This window comes from Blastomyces dermatitidis, assembly GCF_000003525.1.
Source record: "Blastomyces dermatitidis ER-3 genomic scaffold supercont1.3, whole genome shotgun sequence".
Classification (NCBI taxonomy): domain Eukaryota; kingdom Fungi; phylum Ascomycota; class Eurotiomycetes; order Onygenales; family Ajellomycetaceae; genus Blastomyces; species Blastomyces dermatitidis.
In genome coordinates this window covers 6,330,505-6,354,925 of record NW_025544776.1, presented here as the reverse complement: position 1 = coordinate 6,354,925, position 24,421 = coordinate 6,330,505, and the positions used below count along the sequence as shown (strand labels likewise).

The 24,421-nt window shown below is 47.7% G+C and overlaps 8 protein-coding genes across 9 annotated transcripts; 4 read left to right on the top strand and 4 right to left on the bottom strand.

Annotated features, from left to right (window-relative positions):
- Position 1: 1 nt before the first annotated feature.
- On the top strand, positions 2 to 2,259 carry BDCG_03565. 2 transcript variants are annotated; one of them, XM_045419198.1, is made up of 3 exons: positions 138 to 1,187; positions 1,461 to 1,584; positions 1,766 to 2,184. In XM_045419198.1, the coding sequence occupies exons 1-3, from the start codon at positions 275 to 277 to the stop codon at positions 1,908 to 1,910; spliced, it is 1,182 nt and encodes a 393-aa protein (XP_045280510.1). In that variant the 5' UTR covers positions 138 to 274; the 3' UTR covers positions 1,911 to 2,184. The 2 variants fall into 2 exon arrangements, with proteins under 2 accessions (XP_045275574.1, XP_045280510.1); XM_045419197.1 differs by having other exon boundaries at positions 2 to 1,584; positions 1,766 to 2,259.
- A 1,045-nt stretch (positions 2,260 to 3,304) lies between these two features.
- BDCG_03564 (vacuolar import and degradation protein 27) lies at positions 3,305 to 5,920 on the bottom strand (the record flags this gene model as incomplete). Its single annotated transcript, XM_045419196.1, has 3 exons — positions 3,305 to 4,120; positions 4,196 to 5,718; positions 5,902 to 5,920. The coding sequence occupies 3 exons, from the start codon at positions 5,918 to 5,920 to the stop codon at positions 3,305 to 3,307; spliced, it is 2,358 nt and encodes a 785-aa protein (XP_045275573.1).
- A 523-nt stretch (positions 5,921 to 6,443) lies between these two features.
- On the bottom strand, positions 6,444 to 7,625 carry BDCG_03563 (tRNA m(1)G methyltransferase domain-containing protein; the record flags this gene model as incomplete). Its single annotated transcript, XM_045419195.1, has 1 exon — positions 6,444 to 7,625. The coding sequence occupies one exon, from the start codon at positions 7,623 to 7,625 to the stop codon at positions 6,444 to 6,446; it is 1,182 nt and encodes a 393-aa protein (XP_045275572.1).
- Positions 7,626 to 7,902: 277 nt separating this feature from the next.
- On the top strand, positions 7,903 to 9,399 carry BDCG_03562 (NADH dehydrogenase). The gene is made up of 4 exons (XM_045419194.1): positions 7,903 to 8,040; positions 8,174 to 8,280; positions 8,522 to 8,674; positions 8,902 to 9,399. Exons 1-4 carry the CDS (start codon positions 7,990 to 7,992, stop codon positions 8,948 to 8,950), a joined length of 360 nt encoding a protein of 119 aa, XP_045275571.1. The 5' UTR covers positions 7,903 to 7,989; the 3' UTR covers positions 8,951 to 9,399.
- Positions 9,400 to 10,342: 943 nt separating this feature from the next.
- Positions 10,343 to 14,183, bottom strand: BDCG_03561 (isocitrate dehydrogenase [NADP], mitochondrial). The gene is made up of 8 exons (XM_045419193.1): positions 12,482 to 14,183; positions 12,135 to 12,170; positions 12,022 to 12,032; positions 11,865 to 11,898; positions 11,644 to 11,782; positions 11,544 to 11,580; positions 10,984 to 11,480; positions 10,343 to 10,905 (listed from the first exon to the last, which is right to left on the bottom strand). The coding sequence occupies exons 1-8, from the start codon at positions 12,860 to 12,862 to the stop codon at positions 10,478 to 10,480; spliced, it is 1,563 nt and encodes a 520-aa protein (XP_045275570.1). The 5' UTR covers positions 12,863 to 14,183; the 3' UTR covers positions 10,343 to 10,477.
- A 1,088-nt stretch (positions 14,184 to 15,271) lies between these two features.
- Positions 15,272 to 19,976, bottom strand: BDCG_03559 (formate-tetrahydrofolate ligase). Its single transcript, XM_045419192.1, has 5 exons — positions 19,249 to 19,976; positions 19,105 to 19,125; positions 19,003 to 19,040; positions 16,398 to 18,925; positions 15,272 to 16,294 (listed from the first exon to the last, which is right to left on the bottom strand). Exons 1-5 carry the CDS (start codon positions 19,673 to 19,675, stop codon positions 16,186 to 16,188), a joined length of 3,123 nt encoding a protein of 1,040 aa, XP_045275569.1. The 5' UTR covers positions 19,676 to 19,976; the 3' UTR covers positions 15,272 to 16,185.
- On the top strand, positions 19,777 to 22,596 carry BDCG_03558 (eukaryotic translation initiation factor 3 subunit I). Its single transcript, XM_045419191.1, has 4 exons — positions 19,777 to 20,431; positions 20,529 to 21,047; positions 21,136 to 21,252; positions 21,338 to 22,596. The coding sequence occupies exons 1-4, from the start codon at positions 20,405 to 20,407 to the stop codon at positions 21,695 to 21,697; spliced, it is 1,023 nt and encodes a 340-aa protein (XP_045275568.1). The 5' UTR covers positions 19,777 to 20,404; the 3' UTR covers positions 21,698 to 22,596.
- Position 22,597: 1 nt separating this feature from the next.
- Positions 22,598 to 24,340, top strand: BDCG_03557 (uncharacterized protein). The gene has a single exon (XM_045419190.1). It carries the CDS (start codon positions 22,916 to 22,918, stop codon positions 23,282 to 23,284), a length of 369 nt encoding a protein of 122 aa, XP_045275567.1. The 5' UTR covers positions 22,598 to 22,915; the 3' UTR covers positions 23,285 to 24,340.
- Positions 24,341 to 24,421: the final 81 nt, after the last annotated feature.

The window sequence follows — 24,421 nt, the reverse complement described above, 5'->3', positions numbered from 1 at the left end:
TCAAGTAAAAGGTAGTACAGTACATATCCAAGTCGTGTGTTATCATGCATTTACCGAATGATGTCAAGATTCCGCCATCCCCCAAGCCTGTTTCAAACAGCCGAGCTACGAATGTGCCCTTAGCAGTTTCTTGCAACAACACCGTATATCTTAACGACAGACACAACCACCAATCGATCACGACTACTACCTACCCTAGGTACATATATGCGCAACTCTTCTTCCGTACTCTATTCCCATGAACCGACCAACCAACTAATATCCACCCATCCATATGTCCGCATCCGAGGGCTCCTTTAACCCCCCTTCTTCCTCCCTCTCCCCAGCCCGCACCTCCCCCCCGCGATCTCAGTCTCAATCCCAACCCCAACCCCAATCTCAAACCAAGGGATCCCAATCTCCATCTGCATCCTCTTATCTCACCTACCCCGTCAGCCATGTCGTCTCCGGCCTCTACAGACGCCTTACAGAGCCCACCCCCTCGGGCTCCACCTCCAAAAAGCCCTCCCTAGACCCCATGAGCGTCTCCGAAATCTACAACCCCCCACACCGCACCGCGTCCCCCTTCCAGCCACCCCCCCTCACTCCTCTAACTCTTAAAGCAGCGGGAAGCCCCTCCCGGATTTTCCTCACACGCTCCCTAGCGGAGGAAATCCGGCTACTGGTCCCACCCCGTCTGCAGCTGCTGGATACCTGGCAGCTGGCTTATAGCCTGGATAGAGATGGCTCGAGCCTGCTGACGCTGTATGACAAGTGTAGAGAGTTTGGGAATAAGAGCCAGAGGGCCGGGTATGTGCTCGTTGTGAAGGATTCGTCAACCGCTGGGTTAGGTGGTGGAGGGGGAGGTGCTGGGATAAGCGGGGGCGTGATGTTTGGCGCCTATCTTACGGACCCTCCGCATCCGGCTTCACATTATTATGGGACGGGCGAATGTTTTCTTTGGCGGGCTAGTGTGATACCTTCTACACCATTGATGCAGGTGCGCTCCACGACTACGACTACAACTACGACTTCAACAGGAAATGGGGACGGCGAGGAGATGGCTACCGGTGCAGGCATCGGGGCAGGGGGACGAGTACAGTCGACTGAGGGAGATAATAATAATAACCTGCTGGAACTGGCAGGGTTGCCTTTACCTCCCAGTGCGGATACAACACAGGTTCGGGGCAGGACCACGACGCTGAGAGGTGAGGAGCGCAGTAATAATGTTAATGACGCAAACTATGACGGCAGTACATTCTCTAGTCTGCATGAGAGCCCAGCACGCATTGAAGATGGCCCGGATACCGCCAGTACTACTGGGAAGAGGGGGGATGGGGATAGCAGCCGCAGCAGATATGGAGGAGATCTACTCTCACCAACGCAGCGGCGGAGTGCGTCTCGCGGTACCACTGGTAGCGGCGACAATGATGGTTCTGGAGACGGTCAACAAGTTGCGCCAGCTAACTACCTTCCAACAGGTGCTAGCCGAAGCGGAAGCGGAGCCACCACGCCTGAGCGGATTCGGTTCAAGGCGTTCCCCTATAGCGGGGTTAATGATTATATGATTTTTTGCGAGACGGGGTTTTTGAGTGTTGGGGGCGGGTGAGTCATTTTTCTTTTTATTTCTATACCTCAAACATTATCCCCTTATGGCACAGTTGAATAAATATGTCCCATCTCCCTCTATATTCTGGGGGTAGACGGATACACAAATTATTACAAAGTAAACAAAGAAAGAAACTGGCGACTAATCACACTCTTCTCACGCACTATCTCTTTGTAGAGACGGCCACTACGGGCTTTGGCTTGACGACTCTTTCGAGAAGGGCGTCAGCAACACGTGCCCGACTTTTGGCAACGAACCCTTAAGCGACGAGGGGACGAAGTTTGATGTCTTGGGCGTTGAAATCTGGTATATCGGATCATAAAGAGTTGTGGGGGGGTTGGGTTGGGGGAACTGGAGGGATGGAGAAAAACCAATATTCACTTCGCACTTTCTTCTCCTATGGCCAATAGCTGAATCTGATGATGTTAATTACTCTCTCTGTAATTCATGAATGGATTATTTTATGCGTGGGACTTGTGTCTTGTCTTCTATTCGGGGATGACATGAACAATTCAATTATGCACGTGTCACCAGCCTTTCTTAACTATCTCTCGAGCAAACCATACATCTAACCAAACGATGTCTACTTGAACGGACGTTGATTCACCAATAACGGTGTATTCCAACGTATGAATGTGACATTTTGAAGGGCATACTAAAGGGTAAGCAACTAGGTAGATGTATATATATGCTATTAGTTGACTCTGTTCCGCAGGGGAGGAAGTGGCTATATATACATCATCTCTCCAGACCTATAAGCAAAGGGGCAGGGGGGTGTACTCAACGATTCTTGAGTGTCCTACGAGGGTAAAGTAATATCAATCCAACAAGAAAATAACTAAATATACATTCATATAGTTAGCTTACTAGGCATACAAATTTGCATGGTCCACTCTTCATTTTCCGTGCGAGTTCATTGCCTATGTAGTAAGTATGCTAATCGCGGTTTTTGTGATTCTGCTTTCCGCTCTCCGCTCTCCGCTCTCCGCTCTAACAAGAAACGCCAAGACTTAGCGGCTCCCGACCACATGTAGCCCTGAAGAACAGAGAGTCCGAATTAAACTAGTATAGTTAACAATACGAAGTACTGGTAACTAGTGCTTTTGATTTTAAAAACTCAAAAATCACTAAATAATGTTTCATTTTTCCATTCCATTACTTTCTCTCTCTAAAGCTTGAAGAGGGTAGGTAGGCTATATACAGAAAAGAAGAAAAGGCTCGACCTGCTCAGATACCCTTCGGGCCTGGTGGACACTTAAAAGGAAGCATTCAAGGAAATGGGTGGCCAAGGAAAAGCACGCCTCAGCCGCGCGGATAGGAGGCAATTGGGTAGGGGAGGGGAATGGGGAGGGAGGGAAGGGAAGAAGGGAACATTAATGGGAAATAGAAACCCACGAATAAAGATGAAAAAATACATGTAGAAAATTAAAATAAAAGAATAAAAGAATAAAAAGCTCAACTTAAAAAAAAAAAGAAAGAAAGAAAGAAAACACACGCCTGAGCTTGTGAAGATGTAGAAAATAACCACATACCATCAGTGGCTGCCCCAGGTCAAGACTGGAAGAAAAAAGTGATGTTAAGGAAAAAAGGGGACTGCTGAACTGGATAAGAAAATGACCACCGGAAATGGAGAAGAAAATAGCAAAATAAGCATAAAAATAAAAATAAAAATAAAAAAGGTCCAACACCTTGCAGAACCGCTCCGGTCCAATTGAATTAATAAGGACTATTTACTACCTCATTCCTCCCAAGGCGCGCACTACTTCTCCGCCCAGTGCTATGTCGGACAGGACCCGCAATACTCTCTCTCGTCGGCCTCCTAAACGTCTGCTTCGCAACCATATTGACCTCATTCGGCAGCGCAACAATAACATTCTTATCACTGCCATACTTGAAGTTATCCGCCTTCACTTCCTCTGCATATCTCTTAATCGTGTAGGGGTCCTTGCGGCCCTGAAGCACCTTCTTCATATTCCACGTGACGATGAACGGCCCCGTGGCTGTAATGATTGACGTCTCTGAGGAGTCGCGGCCGGTATTGAAGCGGGCGGGCGTGAAGGAGATGCGAGTGCCGGTCTCGTGTTGGAACTGAGCGACGTGGTTCGGCTGCAGGCCTAGTCGGCGTGGTTGGGGCTTGGAGTCCTTTGCAAATGATTTCTCGAAGCCGAGTTTGCCCTCATTTTTGCCATCCTTTTGAAGAGAATCGACCAAAAGGAGGTATGTGCGGCATGTAGCTAGGACCCAGCGGCCGTCGGCGGAAACATCTAGACCGATTATTGGTTCACCAAGAGCAGGGATGTGCGTCTTCGCCCGCACGCCAAACTTATCGAACATGCGGATGTCACCTTTATTGGAGGCGACTGCGACATAGCCCTGCTCTGTGGTCGCAGCGGCAGAGAAGTCGTTATTTTTGACATATTCTTTGAGGTCCTTTTGCACTAGTTTGTTTCCTGAGAGGCGAGGGTCGATGCGGAATAGGGCATTGCGAGAAATACCAACGAATTGCTGGTTGGAGGTCATTTGGGCGAATTTCTAGATAACAGTTAGTTTGAGAACATTAGAGGTTTTAGAATATAAAGGGCGAAAAATAAAAAGGGAAACACGTACGCTTTCAGGCGCAAATGAAGTTACGGGAATGTCATCGTGAACTTTCCATTCATCAACAACTTTCCCGTACTCAAGATCCATTCTGTACAAGGAATGAGGATCCTGTTCATTCTGCAAAATCATGTTTGAATCCTCGCAATGAAGCATGACTTTCTTGGGGCTGAAGAGCTTTCCACCTGGCGTTTCGACCTTGGAGATGTTTGTAGAAAACTCCAGATTATTGTTTGGCGTATGCTTGAAGACGCCAATTTTGGATCCCCGAACAACATACGATCGATCGTGTTTATACCCCACAGCTAGCTGGGAGTTGACGTTTCCGTCTTGATCCCGGGTAAGAACGTCGTCGTCCTCCTCGTCCGTATCGTAATATTCGCTGCGTTGGCCAACGTCTTCTTCCTCCTCAAGGACCTCTTCCTCGTCCTCCTCTTCTGTCTCTTCGGGTACGTCTTCCATAGTGAGATCGTTGAAAGCCTCAAGTACATACTCTCTATCATTTTCTTCTGATTTCGCCCATTTAACTTCATTCAACTGCTCCCACAACGCTTGCATCAGACCCTCCTGGAATCTTTCCTCGACTGCCTGATTTTTGAAACGTAGGAGCCACGAATATGCCGACCCATCCTCTGTGTAGTGATTGAAGATAAAGGAGAGATATTCGAAATTGAACACGGGATTTATATCTGCCACTACCGCCTGCCCTAACCAATCACGGTCCTGTCCACTTATCTGAAGCCAATACTGCCATTTTCCAATTTCCGAGACTGTGGCGACGACAGAGGGGTCCTGTAAAACGAATGTACCACTGTTAAAATCAAAAAGATGAAGCTCTGCATTTTCTTTCGCCAGGATCTCAGTGGCTTCTGGATGGGCAGCAGCAGGGGGCGCTTGCGTGGGTTCAGATGGTGTCTCGTTTGGCACAGCTACTTCTCGCGCCATAGCTGCGGTGGATTGTTTCGTCGTCGGCGTTCGAGATAAGGTAGGGCTTGCGACTGGACTGGCGTCGGGAATGGGGCTTTCGTCGTCGAAGTAAAACTCCTGAAGATCTGACGTCTTCTGTGAGCTCTTCCGGTATTTTCGCTCGTACTGGCACTCAACAGCGGCTAGACAAAACGTCGAAACTCTGTCCGGGGTGATTGAGCTGTCGCAAACGAATTCGAAGAGATCGCCCGGGTCACCGCTAAGGTCGCGCCAGGCCAGAACTTTCTCTCCTCCCTCGCGCACTGCAGATCGGAAACGGAGAGCCTCGTCTAGCAAAAAAGTCTTCTCGTCTTTATCCCCACCCAGCCCCTCTGCGTCTTCCTCGTCTTCGTCGCCCACAAGTTCTTCCTCTCCTTCCTCGTAGGCGCGCTGGATCACTAGCTGGTACTGGAACTTCTGGCCGGTGCGACGGATACTAGCCGCAGCGTCGCGAAATATAAGCTCTGAGTAGCCCTTTGGCGATTGCGGTCGGACAATATACAGCTGGCCTTGGGGTATCTCAATTATGGATTCCTTGGTAGTGTCACCAAAGACAAATTTGCTCACTAAAAAATCATAAAAATCGATCACGGATCAGTAGTCAGTATCAACTTCAAAGAAACCCCAATGCGATGTTATCAGAAACAGCTGAACAATCCCTGTCCTTCCAAACACATTGGAATGCGAAGTTGGGGGTGGTTGCTATGCAAGTTGAGTGGTTGAGTGGCGGGGAGAGGGGTTAACTATACCATTGCGAAGCATAAACATCTTTGCTCGAAAGTCCCACGCAGGACCAGGGAGCGAGCGGGCTTTCACAGGAAAGCGATCTGAAATAAGCCTGTATTCTATGAACCAAAATGCAATTTATTCGCTGGATTCAGTGAGGAGGGTGAGGGTCCAAAAAGGCAGCGAAGTGAAGGAGTTGGATGTTCAATATTTATCTCTATTTGTTATTTTGTGTTTATGACAAGGCAGATGCCGTCGCCGTGGCAAAAACGGGTGTGTGGCATTAGCCGCGGATTTACCTTCTTCCGGCAAATTTTCTTTGGCTGAGGTAATCAGGATTCCTTTGTCCACAGCAGAAGTTAGCAAGAGGAGAGAATATCGGATATAAACGTCACTGAGAGGAAGTTTCCACAGCTGACGAATGGAATCTACATGCGGAGTGAGAGGGCATCATATTTGCTACACGGTCAGTTCCACTTGGCCCGGAGTTGTTCACGCTGCAAACATATTTGAATGATACTAGCGGCTAAAACTTGAACGTCAACCCAGATCACCCTTGACTTGGTTATGAACAACTCCTAGCTTCCTGATCCATAGCTTTAGATGCTGGAGTATCACCTTTGGTAACCGCATCGTCACCATCATCAGCTCCCTTATTCTCTTCCTGATTCTCTCCCTCACCAGGCTTGTCCTTCAAAACTCCACCCTTCCTCTTCGGCAAAACCATACAAAACGCTTTCCCCCAATCTCCCAACTCAAGCCACCTAATCATAATCTCAATAACGTGGTTCGTAGCGAGCACATACCGGCTTTGCATCTGCATATAATCGCCAATGGGCAGTTTCGCCGTCTTGATCCCCTTCTCCATCGCGCTCTTGTAACAAACCCCCTTGTGCCGGTTCTTATCAACTAGCCCGCCAATGATATATGTGCTATATGGCTTCAGCTCCGTCAACGTATTCGGGCTGTCGCTGCTGAGATAAATGACCTCCCCGTCGTCCGGACCGACAACCCCGTCCTTACCAGTAAATATCCCCATCATCTTCCCCCCCGTGGGCTTGCGCATTTGCGCCTTGGCCTTTTCAGCCGCAACCACGTAATCCTCTTGCATAAAAGTAGCCCTCCACCGTGTATATTGCTTCCCAAGCACAGTATCGAATCTCTCCTTCAGGAGTTTATCAAAGGACGAAAAGAACATGTGCCCTCTGAACGGCGCTTTCGCATTATCGGAGTACGAGCGCGTAATCTGAGAACCTAGTGATACTCGCTCCTTGTCAATCATGAGATCGTCAAAGTTGCAATCGACCACAAACGTTATCGGGAGGAGGATGGATCGTTGCTGTTCGACTTTCTTCCGCTCCGTCCGCGACATCAGGCTCGTATCCTTCGGATCGAGTTCATCCCGCGCAGCAGCTTGCGCTTTTGCAGCGCGCTGACGCTCCCGTTTTGCAGTAATCTTTTCCTTGCGCTTCTCCTTGCGCCATTCTTTTCCAGCTTCCCATCTTTCGCGTTTCAAAAGTTTTTTTCGTTGGTTTTTCGAGAGCGGCTGGCCATTTTCGTCTATCTCCGGTATGGATTGGAGGGTAATGTTGGGAGCGCCATTGCTTTGGGTCGCCCCAGGGTCCTCTGCTGTTATTTCATCTGGGATGGAAACAGAATTCGCAGTGGAAACTAGTTCCTCTGGCGCGGGGCTCGTCATCTCGTGCGCCGTCTTCTGTAGCTTTCTCGGTCGCTCACTCTCGTCCATCTTTTTAAAAAAAATTGTACAAAAGGCATCGAGACGCAGCAATAGCAATTAGATTAACTATGCGCACCGATAGTGAAAGCTAACCCGCATATTCCATTGTCCGTTCATCTCAAGCATCAATTGTGCCAGCTGTACGGAGTAGAAGGCTGGTAGTCAGGAAAATAAATTCCGTCCAATCATGCGGCGCAGATTTCCCGTTTGCCGGATTTGCTAGTTCAGCTACCATCACGTGATATCAACCCGATTCGTCCAAACCAGCTTCACGCAAACCACCCCGTTCAAACCTCGTTTCTCGGCTTCTATCTCCAACTTCATAGTCCCTTGGAAGCCACACTTCCAACCCCAGCCAATTGAAACTGCAAAGATGCCTCAGGACATGCCCCCCACTGGGGGCTATCAGCCTGTCCAGTATAAGGTAACTCAACTCCCATTGCACAATGCAACAATTGAACCCGCCCTACAGCCTTTTCCCCTTGTATCCAATTCCCGGATGAGTGCAAGTCAATCGTCCAATGCCAGGGTCATAAGCTAATGACGCCCTTCTACAGCGCAACATCCCCGTCCGCGGCTTCCGGCCCGTCTACTACCTCGTCGGTATGCACCTGATCATGGCATACGGCTTCTACAAAGTATTCCTAGGAATCCGGGAGAAGAAGTAAGGGAACATTGAACACCATACCACGCACCCATAGATAGATATCTAAACACACACACACACACACACACACACACACACACACCCGTATATACACACCCGCGCGGGCGCTCCTCTCCCGATCTATCCGGATTCCCCATGTGGATACCCGATATCTCCCCCATATCTTGCAGTTTACACATTTACCAAACCCGGCATCTGCTAATCTTGTATGCGTTGTTCGCGCTTTCCCACCTACTAGTGAACTCGGACGAGAAAAGATGTGGTCCCGCATCCACCTCATCCCGCTCCTCCAGGCAGAAGAAGACCGCGACCAAGTCCGCAGACACCTGGCGGATAAGGCTAGAGAGAAAGAGTTGTTGGGATCAGAGACCAAGGTTTACAATTCGGACCGGTGCGTTTTTACATTTCCAAAACATATATACAATTTGGTTATATATATATATCTCTTTCTTCTTTTTCTCGCCATTGCGCAAATATGCGACTTTGGCATTATCTTTATTTTATTTTATTTTATTTTATTGTATTTTATTTTATTTTATTGTATTGTATTTTATTTTATTTGGGTATGCTGGATCACTAACCGCATCCTCGCACTTAAATGGTCGTTCCAATTTATAGATTCGTGAGACCGACCTTCTGGTACACTCCTGCCAACGTTACGAAATAAGAAGATGCTTTTGCCGCGCATCATCTGGTGGAACGAAGTGAAAAAGGGGGCGCGAAGGGACCCCAGAATAGCGGGTGGTGAAGATGGAATATCGAATCCGGCAGAAGTTTTGGCATGAAGGGGAGAGGAGGAGGGGGCTCAGTGCCTTTTATTTTCCTCTGTTTGCTCTGTTTATGAAGATGATGTTGGCTAGGAGGGAGGTCGGGCGGGAGATGGGTGGTGGGTAAAAGAGAGGGTGAAAGAAAAGATCTGGTTGGTTGGTTTGAGGAAGCAATGTTATCCGGTTCGCAAGTGTAATGGGGTGGTGGTGGGTGTATTGGGGATTCTACGCATGTAACGTATTCTACTTTGTATATATAGAGAGAGAGAAATAAAGAAGGGGGACGGGGGTTCCAAATGGAAAAAACCCAATGAGATAGATAAATGATATCTTGAAACTTTTAACGCCATCCTTCCCCCCCCCCCCCCCCTTTTCTAACAACTAGTTACATCTCCCTGTCTAACTCCAATCTCTCCGCCCAATAACCCCCAATGCTCTGAGTCCAAGAGGAATAAAATCCCTCCCTCCCACGCCCCATCTGCGCGGATGGTGGAGGCTTAACTACTAACTAGAGGGCGTCTCTCTCTCTCTCTCTCTCGCTCTCTCTACTTCCATGAGTTCGGAATTGAATGCATGCAATGACGTACGAAAAGGGGGAACAGAAAAAAAAAAAAAAAAAAAAAAAAAAAAAAAAAAAAAAAACTAGATAGAGAGGCAGGGAACGGTACATCCTACACCGTTCTAACCGGCATGATGGCTCAGTGGTACCTACCAGACCAATCAATCAGAAAAAAACGCAATGGCGAATTGTGAATCGTTGGTGGGACGATCGAGGGAGCAAAGAAAACGGCTCCTCGTCGGCATGAGAAGGGGGGAGAGAGAGAGTATGTGTGTGGGTGTGGGTGTGGGCGTGTTGGGGATAGTTCAGCGGTTGAAACTGTAATATCTGACGAGCACACGGGGAAGCAGGAGACGCAGACGCAGAAGAAGCTAACAGCCATCCAGTCAATTCTATGTATATTTATATCTGTACTCCATATATATATGTATCTGTATATGTACATACATGTACGTTACATGTCTCTACTGGGACATGTACTGTACATAGGTAGGCCAAATGCTGAGTGGAGAAAGAAAGAAACAAAAAAGAAACAAAAGAACAAATTGACAAGGCAAAAGTTGAGAGCAACGAAACAAGAATCAAATCAGGACAAAACGCGGATTATATCGGAAACATCTTGTGGTGAGGTAGACTTCAAGAAAAAAAAGGGCCAAAGAGGGATTAAGGAGCTAGTCCACCTCTTGTACTGTGAAAGCTGAGGTAAGTTCTCTCCAATAATCCACGTTTTCTTTCTTTCTTTCTTTCTTTCTTTCTTTCTTCCATCCATTTATAAAGATTTTATATCTAAACGGGTCTTTATCCAATCTAATTCCCACAAGTATTCTTGAAAAAAAAGATGAAGTCAAAATAAAACCCCCAGATCATTCTACAACTTCGCATTCGCCAAATTCTTCTGCAACCGCCTCTCCACCGCCTCCAAATACTCCCGCGTCGTAACCCACGCCGCCCGATCCTTTCGACCGCACGCCAGCGCAAGGTCCTTGGTCATGATCCCGTCCTCGTCGACAACATCGATACACGCGCGCTCCAGCTGCTCGGCCCACACGACGACGTCAGGGGTGTTGTCGAGCTGGCCGCGGCGGATGAGGCCGCGCGTCCAGGCGAAGATGGAGGCGATGGGGTTGGTGGAGGTTTCGTTGCCCTTTTGGTGCTCGCGGTAGTGGCGGGTGACGGTGCCGTGGGCTGCTTCGGATTCGAAGGCGGTGCCGTCGGGGGTTGTGAGGGTGGAGGTCATGAGGCCGAGGGAGCCGAAGCCTTGGGCGACGATGTCGGATTGGACGTCGCCGTCGTAGTCTGTTTAGAGGTTTGTTGTTAGTGAGTGCGTGTGTGGAGGGGAATTTTGAGCAAGGGAAATGTTAATGGTTGGCTTACTCTTCATGGCGATGACGAAGCCACCTTCGCTCTTAATCATCTGGGCGACCATATCGTCGATAAGTCTGTGTTCGTACCAGATGCCCTTGGCATCGAAGTCCTTCTTATAATTCGCCTCAAAGATCTCCTGGAAGATATCCTTAAACCGGCCATCGTATTTCTTGAGAATGGTATTCTTGGTGCTCATATAGAGGGGCATTTCTTTTAACAAGGCTAACTTGAAGCTGGCATGCGCGAAGCCAGAGATGGAATCGTCTGTGTTGTATTGGCTCAAGGCGATTCCGCCGCCTTCGAAGTCGTAAACGTTGATGCGCTCGGGTTGGCCGCCCTTCGGCGTATAAACGAGCTCGAGTTTACCGGGGCCAGGGACGACGAGGTCCTTTGCCCGATATTGATCTCCAAAGGCATGTCGACCGATGATAATTGGCTTCTTCCAGCCTGGTACAAGTCGGGGGATGCGAGGAATGACAATTGGTTCACGGAAAACGGTTCCGCCTCTGGGAGGAGAATATTAGTGAGTTTCATTTTTGTTAAGAGAGAGTAGAATGAGCAAGCCTTACAGGATGTTTCTGATGGTTCCATTTGGAGATAGCCACACTAGTCGAATACATTAGCAGCAGTCGAAAAGAAAAAGCTAACAAAATTGATAAGTTCACTCACTCTGCTTCAACTTAAATTCTTCAACTCTGGCCTCATCTGGAGTAATGGTAGCGCACTTGACGCCTACTCCGTACTTCTTGATGGCCTCTGCAGAGTCGATAGTGACTTGGTCATTAGTTTGATCACGATATTCCAAGCCCTACAAAAATCATTCATGTTAGTATCCATGCCCCCGAGGACGATTCGGAGCATTAAAAAGAAAGGGGGAGGGATCCACATACTAGATCATAATACTTGAGATCGATATCAAGATATCTGAGAACGCGGAAAAAAAAAAAGCCTTAGTATGCCGGATCTACCTGATGCCTGTGCGGGAGTTACCGAGAGAGGGAGAGCGGGGAGATCATCTGGGGGAGGGGGGGGACCAATCAGACTGACGGGTATATAAACTGAATATGACCAGGAGGTTAGTTACTTCGGGGCTTGTGGCCAACAAATCATGAAGAAAAAAGAAAAAGGTGAAAGCAGCAAATCAGGGAGTATATGCTTACTTTATCCTTGATATCTTGCCAAATGATCCTTGTCATCTAGTTTTTATTAGATTAGATCTCTTGGTTAGTCGTCCCCGTTATTCACAAGTAAAAATGGATTTGCACCAGTACAATGCAACACTTTTATACATTGATCCCGCGACTTTATATTAAGATATAAATATTCACAGCCACTAATAAAAATATACCTCAGCACCCACGACGGTCCCTGCCTTGGTACTACACGGAATTGACGCTGTGGGTTGTTTCTGGGTTGTACTGCACGTCGAGGGAGGTAGGTCTTTCAAGGGGATGGGATGCGGGGTGGAGGGGTATGGGCAAAAAAGAAGAAAGGCAAAGCAACCTACCTCATCACCATCCAATTCCACCACTGGATTCTTCACCTTGATCTTCCGGCGTGGGCCCGTCATTTTGCGAGTTTGTGTAGCTGAAGGGAGGATAGCCCAGGAGGGTCTCTGGGAGATGATGGTGGCAGTGGAGCGGGCGAGAAGTGGGGAGGACGATGGTTTCGGGAGACCAGACGTCAGGCGCAAGAAGGAGGAGGAAGACAAAGATGATGAAGATGAAGATGAACGATGGGAGAAAGTGGATAGAGAGCGGCGGAGAGCGTGAGAAGAGGAAGAAATGGAGGAGGAGGAGGAGGAGGAGGAGCAGGAGGAAGAGGAAGCAGAGGTCGAGAACAAGAAGGGCAGTCGGGTATGAACGGAAGCGGGCCGAAGAGCAGACATGGCTATCTAGGAGCAACAGCAACAACAACAACAAACAACAAACAACAAACAACAAACAACAAACAACAATAATAAGTAATAATAATAAATGTAAGACGGACACACGCGGACAGCAGCAGCACAGCAGAAGCAACCGAGATAAATCAGTACAAATATCAGTGGTTCAGGTATGGTATGTGTAATTACTGTATCCAAGCTCCAGTTCTTTTTGCTGCTTAATTTTTGAGTTCTTTCGCTCCTGGTTTCTTTATTATTTCCCCCTTATCCTCTTGCGTCTGCCTTTTATTTTTTCCTAGGGGAAAGAAAATCCGCTTTGCTTTGCTTTGCTTTGCTTTGCCTGGTTGGTTGCTCAGTAGATTTCCGGGAAAGTGGACACGCTGGGTTTGATTTACAGGGTCGAGTGGGAATCGATCGGTAGCAGGTCAAAAAAAAAAAAAAAATCAAAAAAAGACAGAAAAACCCTGAGTGGGGCCTTGGTGGAGGGAGAGCGAGAGGGTTTTTTTCTTCTTTTTCAGTTGTGTTGATATAGGGTTCTTTCAGCAGTGCCGGAGAGGGAGAGGAGAGGAAGAAGAGAAGAGAAGAGAAGAGAAGATGAGGAGGAACACGGAGGGAGGAGGAGAATCGGGAATCCGCGGCAGCAACCACAACAACCGCGGGGACAGTGAGGCCAACCAACAACCTGTGTCAGGTAGTTAGCGCTTCGTCTCTTGCGACGTTGATTCCCCCTGCCTGCTGTTGCCTGCTGTTGCCTGCTGTTGCTTGCTGTTGCTTGCTGTTGCTTGCTTGCTGTTGCTGTGGCTGTGGCTCAGATGCTTCGCTAGCTAAACAATTCCACTTCCTCCCTCTGCTGCTGCCAAATTTCCTCTCTCCGCGCGGCCAGCGCCGGCAAAACTGTCCCGATCCAGTCACAGCGCGCGCCTCGGCTGCCCCTTCCAGCACACTGATTGGCTGCTACTCCGGCGCGGACGAAAGGGACCGACCTCGGCTAGTGGCTAGTGGACATCGACGGTGCTTATCTCAGCCGTCCAACGCCCAAACGCCAACGCCAAGTCTACCGCCAAGCCCAACGTGATGCAACCTTATATGACGTAGGAAACGCTAGACCGAATTCGGCTAGGGTGGGGCTCTGATACATGCAGTCACTTGTCTGTTGACGTCTGTGACATCGATGTAACCCCCACACGGGCCAACACCTGGGCGCTGGCTACGTGAGGGGGGGCAGCAGGTAGGTACGGTACCTACCTACCCTCGATGTTTCCTCTGTTTGTTTGAACCCTGATTGATAAAGATATGTAACATACATACTATCTATCTATCTCTATCTATCTATCTATCTATCTATCTATATACATTGTATGTCTTTTGTGGAAGTCAAATCTCACTTCTCTACTCCGTATATATGCAAACCAAGGGGCCGCCAAGAAACAAAAAAGGAGGGGTGCTGATAACAGAAACAAGATTTGTACATAATTGCCATTGGTCATAAGCTAATTATCATTATTATTGCTGGATACAGTGAAACAGTGAAACACGCATTATTATTATTATTATTACTATTATTATTATTATTATTATTCATTCCAGAGAGGAGCTGAGAAATTGATCTAACATACAACACGAATAATGCCGAGTTATCCCCTCGGCTGCCCCTCGAGAAAACCCGAGCGGAAAAGAGTAACTTGTTACAGGTGGGAATAAAAAAGCTTTTGTATACTCGGATGCATTCCGATGCATCCGGGAGCATGGATAGTTATTAGCTAACTAACTAGGTAAGTTGTTGGCACTGTTTGCTCGGTGCCTGGATTGATAGGGAAGAAAAGAAAATACCCATCAACTGTTAAATAACTACCTACGCTGCGTAGGTAGGGTAGGGTAGGTTAGGCAGGACTGAAGGAGGCTTACCTGACCCGATGAACACTCACTTTACAGGCGCATTGTTTGCTCAGGTATGGTTTCGCGGGGATTGTTGGAGATACAAGCGATTTAGGAGCATTATCAGATCATGGTCATTGTTGTTATTGTTATCATTTGTTTGGCTACGGGGGGGGTTGGGTTATAAACTATATATACGGAGTAACCCAGGTATATATATATATATATATTATTAGAGCAAGTGTTTATAAAAAACTCAATGCACACACAGTTTTATTTATGCATCCTCCTTCCCGCGCGGGATAAATTTCCTCTCCAAATTCCGTCTGTCTGCCATTTGTTATTTGATATTGACATTCTCATCCGTGTTACGCATCAATTTATGTACTGTACCTACCTAGGTGGGCATTCCTCCCCCTGCTGGCGATTGTAACAGATATCTCACAATCTGTCGACAGAGAATGATTCCAGCCCCCTTAACTTACCAGTAAAAAGACTGGTGGTGATTGAGCTCTTTTTCCCTAGTGTCCTACAGATTAGATTACAAGGTTCTTCTAACTTATGTGGTTAGAAGCTCTGCTGCTGCTAAGCTACGAGTGTGTGTGCCAACATATGTTACTCCACCGATTTGAACTGAATCAAATCAACAAAAAATCATTTCTTCTTAAAGATCTCTCTCATTGTGTGGAGATCACCCTCAGTTGAAGAGAGAGAGAAGACCTCAGAGTGAGCATCTCTCTCTAATTATTGATTTTTTCCCTTCCTCAAAATTGAATCATAGAAAAATCACTAAAGAGTAGCACAGGTTCAAGAGATAGATAGTGTTGACATATATATATATATATATATGAAATGCTTCGGCCTCTTAACTACCAGTACAGACTGTGTGGTCCCAGTGCCCTACCCAATATATATATCTAGGGTGGAAACGGACATTGGAGATGGTAAAGTTGTATATGAGAAGGAATGAAAATGGTTGGAGATTTTTTAATCTGCCCAGGTGTGCTCACAATACGGAGTACAATGCTAAATGATGTAGTCGTTATAGACACAAAATACTAATTTTTTTTTTTTAAAAAAAAAGAAAACGAAAAGCAAGCTATATGCCGAAATACTGCCCAATGTTGAATTATAACGGAGAAAGGAGACAACGAACAGGAAGGGGAAAAAAATGAAGAGAGTAGAAGACAAAAAATAGCAGACAGAAGGAGAGGCATTAGGCATTATCTCCAAGGCTCTTATCTTTTATTGCAGGGACGGCCCCGTCTAGCGGTGTCAGAAATTCCTCTCTGGAATTCTTTTTCTTTTTGATATCTTTTTGACTTTGTTGAATGATTATGTGTGGAATAGTTATGTCGTCCGGTGTTGAAAGTTTATGTTTAGTTCTTTAGACAAAGTTCTTGGTCTAGGGTGAGAGGGAAAAAAAAAAAAGGATAGGTGGGTAGGTGGTTTTAGAAGAGACCGTCAATTTCTCCAGTCTCAGCATCGACGTCGACATTGAGATAGCCTGGCGCGGTGGGGAGGCCGGGGATGGTTTGGATATCGGCTGCGAGGGCGTATCTGTGGAAATTTCTTTGTTAGCAGGTTGTTTTTTGTATGTATATATTTCTGAGTGTCTAAAGACCATCTGAAGGCTGAAGGATATAAATAGAGGAAGGCTTACAGATATCCCGCACCAACAGCTAGCCTGACATCTCTAATCGGAACAGTGAAGCCAGTCGGCGCACCCTTGAGGTTCGGATCATGGCTGAGCGAGTACTGCGTCTTCGCAATGCAGATGGGCAGGTTTCCGAATCCCTGCTTGGTATACGTATCCACCTTCTTCTGCGCGAGTTCGCTAAACTCCACCGCAGCAGCACCGTACATCTCCTTGCCGATGCGCTCGATGCGTTCCTGCACCGTGCCCTGGAGGTCATACAGCATCTTGAAGTCCTTGGGCTTCGAGCTGGCCATGATGACGCCCTTGGCTAGATCGACGGCACCGGCGCCGCCCTCCGCCCAGTGGTTGGCAGGGATAGCATCCTCTGCGCCCGCGGTGATGGCCTCTTCGCGGATCACGGCGATTTCGGCGTCCGTGTCGGTTTCGAATTTGTTGATGGCGACCACGACGGGGATGCCGTAGCTCTTCGCGTTTGCGATTTGTTTCTTCAGATTGACGCAGCCGTTTCGGAGCAGTTCGACGTTCTCGGTCGTGTATTCTGGTGCCAAGGTGGCGCCGGGGGCGATTGGGGGTCCTCCTCCGTGAGCCTTGATGGCTCGAACGGTAGCGACGATGACAACGGTGTCCGGGACGAGGCCGGAGGAGCGGCACTTGATGTTGAAGAACCGCTCGCCGCCCATGGTGAAGTCGAAGCCGGCTTCCGTGACGACGAAGCCAGTCTTGGCTTCATGGTCCTCGCCTGGCTCGGTGCCTGCCAGTTTCAGGGCGAGTTTATCGGCCACGACGGAATTGGCGCCAATGCTGATATTGGCAAAGGGTCCGGCGTGGACAAACACCGGCGTCCCTTCAAGACTTTGCATGAGATTTGGCTTAATTGCGTCTCTCATCAGAGCCGCCAGTGCGCCGCCGCAGCCAATGTCGTCACAAGTGACTGGGTCTCCGTTCTTGGAGGTAGCAACCACCATTCTGCCTAGGCGTTCCCGCATATCGCCAAGGTCGTTGCTGAGGGCTAGGATAGCCATACATTCGCTGGCAACGGAGATATCGAAGCCGGTCTGTCTGGTATGGCCCTTCTCGGTTGCAGCTTGCCCAACCGTGATGGTTCGCAGATGCCTGTCGTTCACGTCCAGGACTCTCCGCCAGGTAATAGTCTCCGGGTCAATATCCAATCTTGCGAAACGGTTGATTTCCTCTGGTGTGAGGTCATCTGGGTTTGTTTTTGTAATTCCCAATTTCTTCAACCGTCGGAGGAAGATGGGCTGGAACTCTCGTTTTCCCTTCTTGACTGGCACCAGCCGTTTATACAGCGCACCATCGCTTTGTGTGGATTCGTGGAACATTCTTGTTTCAATAGCAGCTGCCAGCAAGTTGTTTGCAGCGGTAATGGCATGAATGTCACCGGTCAAATGAAGGTTGAATTCATCCATGGGGATGACTTGGCTGTATCCTCCTCCAGCGGCACCGCCCTTGATTCCAAAGGTGGGCCCTTGGCTAGGCTGTCGGACGTTGGCAAAGGCGATTCTGTTGAGGTGGGCACCAAGAGCTTGTGTAAGACCCATAGTCGTGGTTGATTTGCCCTCTCCCAAGGGGGTTGGTGTTATCCCGCACACCAAAATATATCGTCCATCACGGCGGTGGGACAGACGGTCCAAGAGGTTAAGGGTAACCTTGGCCTTGGTATGTCCGTATGGCTCCAATTCGTGCGGTGCGATGCCGATCTCCGCGGCAACCTGGGTAATAGGCTTGGGTCGCTGGGTCCGAGAGATGGCGATATCTGAGGGAACTGGGGTTTGAAGCTTGATAGGCAGAGGCGTGATGTGTCTATCCTTTTCCCTCTCGAAGTAGGCCCTGGCAGAATTAACCACATTCTGAAGAAGCATGGCTACAGTCATTGGACCAACCCCTCCAGGGACCGGGGTGATGTGCGAGGCGACTTCAACAGCAGCAGAAAACTCAACATCGCCAACCAACCGTTGGCCGGATTTCTTCGTTGCGTCAGGAACGTAGTTTGTGCCGACATCGATGACCACCGCGCCAGGTTTGAGCCAAGAACCCTTGACAAACTCGGGCTTCCCAATGGCAGCAACCAAGATATCCGCTTCCTTAACAATGGCTTCCAAATTCTTGGTCTTAGAGTGGCAGACAGTTACGGTGGCATCCGCGTTTTTCAGTAAGTAGCTGACGGGGCTTCCTACAATGTCACTTCTGCCCAAGACCACTGCATTCTTACCAGCCAGCTCAATCCCGGAGACACGAAGGAGCTCCATAACACCTTGGGGAGTGCATGGAACAAAAAGAGGCTTGCCACCTCTCTTGGCCAATTCCCCAATATTGACAGCTCCGAAGCCGTCCACATCTTTCTCCGAAGCGACAGCAGATGTAATGGTATGCTCCGAAAGGTGGCTTGGGAGGGGTAATTGGACGAGAATGCCGTGTACGCTCGGGTCGTTATTTGCAAGTGCGATTTCTTGAAGCAATTCAGGTTCGCTGATATCCTCAGAGAATTTGCTGAGTTTGCAGCTTATATTTGCCTATAATCGGAGGGAGTACAAAGTCAGCTTGTGTACTGTACTTCTATTGCAATTGAACACGATGGCGGGGTACATACCTCTTCAGCAGCCTTTAGCTTCATGCGAACATAAGTACCTAGCTACTGTTAGAACATGGGCGCAACAAGTAAAGGAGACGGAGGGTATTGTCTATTTCATACTAGAGTCTGATCTGTCACCAACTATATGCGGAATTAAGCCCAATTAGCTTCAAATTAGTTTTTTTAAGAAAGGGTAATATGCACTCCTTATATGCGAACAGGTAACTAAATGAACCCTGCAATTGGAAAAGATAGGGCGCATACTTTGGAAAATAACCAAGCTAGGCTTGAACCTAGGATTAGTTTCCTGCGCCTTCTGAATCTCGGCATTTAGACGCTCCCTAATGTTTTTGGCAATTGTATTGCCATCAATCCTGACGGCGGCCATATTGGATTTCGTGGACGAAAAAGAGCGTGTTCGTGCTGGAAAACGTGGGGAGGAGTGCGCTCGCGGAAAACGAGGGAAGGTAGTACAAATAGGCAGACTGATAGCTCGAGGGCCACTACTAATAATAGACCTGAGACTGCGTGAAGAGAAGCACCGCGCCGCCGATGTCGTGTAGCGGTGAGTGTGGGTTCGAGGGATGATGGAGGGGTAGTAGTAGGAGAGAGAGTTGGGCCGCACGGAGCGGGGGATCGGCGGCAAACGGAGGTGTTCGCGACAAACAACTCTACTGCTAGGTAAAACCATGACCTCGGCTGGGCCTGTGAACAGGAGCTGGGCTTAATAAGGGAACACTTAATTTCCGGCGGCTAGAGGGAGGCAGAATTGGTCAAAGGAGCGCGTGAAAGGCGCCCCTAAACGTCAAAGCTGGATGTCAGAGGAAAGGACTGATGAATGATTGGACCGACTCCATTGGGAGGGTGCTTAGGCCAAAAATGAAGAAATATTTTACATGGGAAATAAATCTACGGTCAATGAATTGTTTATTCGAGATTCTAAGCTATTAATACGTTACTGACTCAGCGCTGATCACACAATTGAATTATTCTGATTCGGATTTTTTTCACGATAATTTCCCCCCCCTAGAATCCGCCAATTTACCGTTTTTTTTTTTGTTAAAGTTTTTTCCTTGATGACAAAGACAAATTTAAGGTTGGAATTGGCGATGTGGTTGTCGGATTATCATAGTTCCGGTAATACCGTTGCACCCGCAGCTGGTTACGGTAATTTAAGTCTTGGCACGGATCGAAGTGTGCGACGAAAATTATCGACGGTGGAAAAGGAAATAAATAAGATTAATGACTTCAGCGGGAGCAAACGAGCGAACAGCCCACCGCCTAGCCAACGACACATCCCGCTCCACAGTCTATTACACTTGTCTGCCTGAGTGTAGCAAGCAATCTTCGGTGTCTTCTACATATCTTGCTATAGCTCTTGACGCGCGATCACTCCTGGTGATCCTCTGCTATCGGCAAAATGAGACCTATTCTGCTTCAGGGCCATGTAGGTCAAATCTAATTTTAATAGAACTCCGGCTACCACACCAAACCACCCTAGCTATGTTGATTTTTCCCCTTGGCTAACATACATGGAATTGTAGGAACGGTCTCTCAACCAAATAAAATTCAACCGTGACGGTGACCTGCTTTTCTCAGTGGCAAAGGACAAGATTCTCTGCTCATGGTTCTCCGCAAACGGTGAACGACTAGGCACTTATGAAGGCCACCAGGGTGCCGTGTGGACTGTCGATGTTACTCCAAACAGTGTTCTCGTCGCTACCGGCGCCGCAGACAATACCATCAGACTGTGGAATACGAAGACCGGCGAGTGTGTCAAGGTGTGGGATTTCCCCACGGCGGTCAAGCGGGTAGAGTTCAGCCCGGATGGCAAGCGGTTATTGGGCGTAACTGAGAAGCGAATGGGATACCTGGCTACGATTGTGGTCTTCGATATACGGTACGGTGATGGGGAAGGAAACAACTTGTACGACCAACCCGAAGAACCTTCTTTGAAAATCACATGCGAGGAGAGCAAGGCGACGGTTGCTGGCTGGAGTTTCTTGTCGAAATATATCATTGCTGGACATGAGGATGGCAGTGTCAGCCAGTATGACTCCAAGGTACGTTTTTCAAAGAGATAGCAAGATATGCTTTGCTTGTTTGCAAAGGAGTTCCTTGTATATATTAACTAGCATTTTCGATGTACAGACCGGAGAGCAGCTCGAAAATGTCCAAGCCCATGAATTCGACTACCAAATTAACGACATCCAATTCTCCCCTGACCGAACTTACTTCATCACTGCATGCAAAGATAAGAGTGCCAAGGTATGTGCCGCAGTCCTCATCTCCTTACCTATTTGCCCTCCTGAGCAAAAACAAATGATATGCCCCTAACCCCCAAAACCACCAGATTATCTCCTCTCGAAACCTCGCCATCCTTAAAACCTACGTAGCAGACACCCCCCTCAATACCGCCGCCATCACCACCAAGAAAGACTTTGTAATTCTCGGCGGTGGTCAAGCAGCCATGGACGTCACCACCACTGATGCCCGACAAGGAAAGTTCGAAGCCCGGTTTTACCACAAGATCTTCGAGGACGAGATTGGCCGTGTCAAGGGCCACTTCGGCCCTCTGAACACGATTGCCGCGCACCCGCTCGGCACTGGCTATGCCTCTGGAGGAGAGGACGGATACGTGCGTGTCCACCATTTTGATAAGCCGTATTTTGATTTCAAGTACGAGGTTGAGCGGGAGCAGATGCTGAAATGATGTCCCGGGAGAGAACGGAGGAGCTTTAATTAGGTATTGCTGGTTGGTTGTTGCTTGTTGTGTGCTGATGATGGGGATGGGTCGAGATGGACGGGAAGTTGTTGTGGGGGTGTTTTTTTCTTTCTTATTTCCTTGTTCTTTTAACCTTTCTCTCTGCCTTTCATTTCAGCCTATGCGCTCCTCTTTTTCCTCATGTTTCGAGTGATAGCCTCCGATTTCATTTGTTTCTTGTATCTCTTTTCCTTTTAACGTTATTCTAACGCTGTCACATGGATATCTGCTTTTTTTTTTTTTTTTTTTTTTTTTTTTTTTTTTTTTTTTTCCCTCTCGCCGCATAAAAATGGGTTTCCCGGTTTCTATTCCTTCAGTTGTTAAGGGGTTCCTTGGAAGGCAACTTATATTTTGATCCTTGAAAAATAATAATACAAGCTCTGTCAATGTTATACTCCAACACTGTTATATACTTCTACTTCAGAAGGTTTTGTGATTCAAAGGTTGCTTAGGTCAGTGTATTATTGCGATTATTGCGACAATGAGCTCCTCAAAAGACAAGGCGAGCTTTCGACGGCGCACCGTGGCTTCCGTCCAGGGCACAAATGAAGCTTTCAAATGAAGAAGGCCCAATCCGTCGTCGTGCATTGAGTTTGAATTTGCGAGCGGCCCAATAACTTATAATAATAACTCGCATTCTTCGTTTCCTCTGATACAGAACAACTTCCGCACAACCAGTGATGATTTAGGAAGGCAAGTTCAAGCAACCAATCAAGCACCCCGAAAACTCTTGATTATGCATTGGCGCCATCAGCGGGCACCATTCCTTCAGATGATACAACCCCCCTCCCTTCCAGCTATATAGCCTAGCCTTTCTCCAAGATTTCTGCACAAGAAACTATCTGTAGCGACGTATGGGCTCTTCGGAATATCTGTTTATCCGAGTACAGCTGGGCAGTCGCCATTCCCCATTGGAGATTACCAACATTACGGCGAATTCGTGCCTGTCCCCATCCATGGTTCTTTCTTATTTGGCCCCTTCCATGGTAGTATTCCTTACCATATCCACTTCTATCACTGGAAGAGATTGATAAACATCCTAATTTTCACAACAAACATCAGTCTGGAATTTGAAAACTTCCCAACATCCCTATCTACCGCATCCGTGATACGCCGCTCCGCTCGCTATTTTGACTTGTTGAGGATCTCTGTGCATCAGAGTTCATTATGATGGGCTATGAGTGTGAATACTTTTTTTCCCATCGCGAGCCTCACTGGTCATTGGCTTGCATTCCAGATCCTCAGGACGAAGATAGCATCCGTTATGCTATCCTTGCTAGCATGGTGGAAGCACTGGTTGATGCATTCAATTGGAGACTAGAACATGGAATTCGCCGGGATAACACAATGGACAAATCTGAGCAGCGGAGATTCAATTTCTCAAGAGAAGATGCCCCATCCTGGACTTCAAAGATTGGCCCTGTCGCAAAGCCCCTGACTTTTCATGAGGCTGGCTCCACTGACATGACACTTGAGCGACATTTCTTCATCAAAAGAAACATCAGAGTGCCGAATGGATACTTGTACACAGTATAGCACTTGAAGATTTATACAGTGAACGGACATGTCCGCCTTTTGTACCATGGTCACCAGCCAAGAGTCGCGAAGCTCGATCTACTTGGACGTCAGCGACAAAGATATTTCGTTTTCTATAAGCTGGGATGTGACTGAATGGATAGACGATTGATGATCCTGCAAGGCACAGCGCTCCTAGAGGGAGTATTTTAGTCGCAATTCTTAACAAGGACAGCCAGATGTTTTGTTTGTGTACGTACGCCTAAGGTCTTTATCCAGTGTAATCCGCGTGGCAAGAATAGATAGGCGATTAGGCAGGAAGTCGCTATGTCCATCTTGCAGGGCATATATATGTGCACATGGGGTAACTCCGCGGCTGGTGTCTGAAATCAAGCCATCTTTATGTCTCATTGGGTATTAATGATTAGATGACAGATGATAGGAAGGGGAAGGAATTAAGTTCCAATTTAATACAACAATGAGTACAATACAGGCAGACTACGGCTTAAGGCAGGTTCTCTATTTAGTGACCTGTGTAGCAGTTCTCATGCACAAAACCGATCATTTTGGGTTCCTAAATTCACATCACACATCTTGCAATGCATCGGCTTAAAATTGTCAAGATGCCATCTCCCGAGATGCATAAGAATGAAATACCCCATTATTAAGGCGAATAAAACAAAACTTGGGACTGTGCTCAAGCAGTTGCAGCATACAGTAGGTTCAATGACTACTACAACTCTTGATTTTGTATCAAGATCCAGCCCAGAGTGGTCAACATTCGGAACAATGTGGCCTTCTTCTACTCCACAATAGGCCGTAACAGCGTTGGGATAGCAGTGATTCGACGCTGTAATTCTGCCTCCGGAGTGCTTGGTGGGAGCAGGCCTCAGTGTCGACCAGAGGCTGCTCCTCTTGATACCGCTTAGGGCCTGTTCAGTGACCCCGTCCAGAGTTGTATCAGTTCATACAGTGCCAGCCTGTACAGTTCTGAACAGCTCTGAATGAACTTGTATACACTAATCTGATCAGATAAGACCTGCTGTTTAACAGGTTCTGTATATAACTACAAGTACAATTATTACTAAACTTTATAAAATGATGCACAGAACTTGTGCTAATTATTATGAAGTTGTTTATTTCATAACAATGAATAAT

What these genes read in the sequence shown, in the direction of transcription:
- BDCG_03565 (XM_045419197.1), top strand. Translation starts at nt 275, where the DNA reads ATGTCCGCATCCGAGGGCTCCTTTAACCCCCCTTCTTCCTCCCTCTCC. An exon ending in TTTTTGAGTGTTGGGGGCGG is followed by an intron (nt 1,585 to 1,765) that starts GTGAGTCATTTT and finishes ATCTCTTTGTAG; the next exon opens with AGACGGCCACTACGGGCTTT.
- BDCG_03562 (XM_045419194.1), top strand. Translation starts at nt 7,990, where the DNA reads ATGCCTCAGGACATGCCCCCCACTGGGGGCTATCAGCCTGTCCAGTAT. An exon ending in ATCAGCCTGTCCAGTATAAG is followed by an intron (nt 8,041 to 8,173) that starts GTAACTCAACTC and finishes GCCCTTCTACAG; the next exon opens with CGCAACATCCCCGTCCGCGG. An exon ending in CTAGGAATCCGGGAGAAGAA is followed by an intron (nt 8,281 to 8,521) that starts GTAAGGGAACAT and finishes CCCACCTACTAG; the next exon opens with TGAACTCGGACGAGAAAAGA.
- BDCG_03561 (XM_045419193.1), bottom strand. Translation starts at nt 12,862, where the DNA reads ATGTCTGCTCTTCGGCCCGCTTCCGTTCATACCCGACTGCCCTTCTTG. An exon ending in ATCTCAAGTATTATGATCTA is followed by an intron (nt 11,783 to 11,864) that starts GTATGTGGATCC and finishes TGATTTTTGTAG; the next exon opens with GGCTTGGAATATCGTGATCA. An exon ending in CTTCGTCATCGCCATGAAGA is followed by an intron (nt 10,906 to 10,983) that starts GTAAGCCAACCA and finishes ACCTCTAAACAG; the next exon opens with ACTACGACGGCGACGTCCAA.
- BDCG_03559 (XM_045419192.1), bottom strand. Translation starts at nt 19,675, where the DNA reads ATGGTTTTACCTAGCAGTAGAGTTGTTTGTCGCGAACACCTCCGTTTG. An exon ending in TGGTGACAGATCAGACTCTA is followed by an intron (nt 19,041 to 19,104) that starts GTATGAAATAGA and finishes AACAGTAGCTAG; the next exon opens with GTACTTATGTTCGCATGAAG. An exon ending in GCTGTTGGTGCGGGATATCT is followed by an intron (nt 16,295 to 16,397) that starts GTAAGCCTTCCT and finishes AAATTTCCACAG; the next exon opens with ATACGCCCTCGCAGCCGATA.
- BDCG_03558 (XM_045419191.1), top strand. Translation starts at nt 20,405, where the DNA reads ATGAGACCTATTCTGCTTCAGGGCCAT. An exon ending in CTATTCTGCTTCAGGGCCAT is followed by an intron (nt 20,432 to 20,528) that starts GTAGGTCAAATC and finishes ATGGAATTGTAG; the next exon opens with GAACGGTCTCTCAACCAAAT. An exon ending in TCAGCCAGTATGACTCCAAG is followed by an intron (nt 21,048 to 21,135) that starts GTACGTTTTTCA and finishes TTCGATGTACAG; the next exon opens with ACCGGAGAGCAGCTCGAAAA.
- BDCG_03557 (XM_045419190.1), top strand. Translation starts at nt 22,916, where the DNA reads ATGATGGGCTATGAGTGTGAATACTTTTTTTCCCATCGCGAGCCTCAC.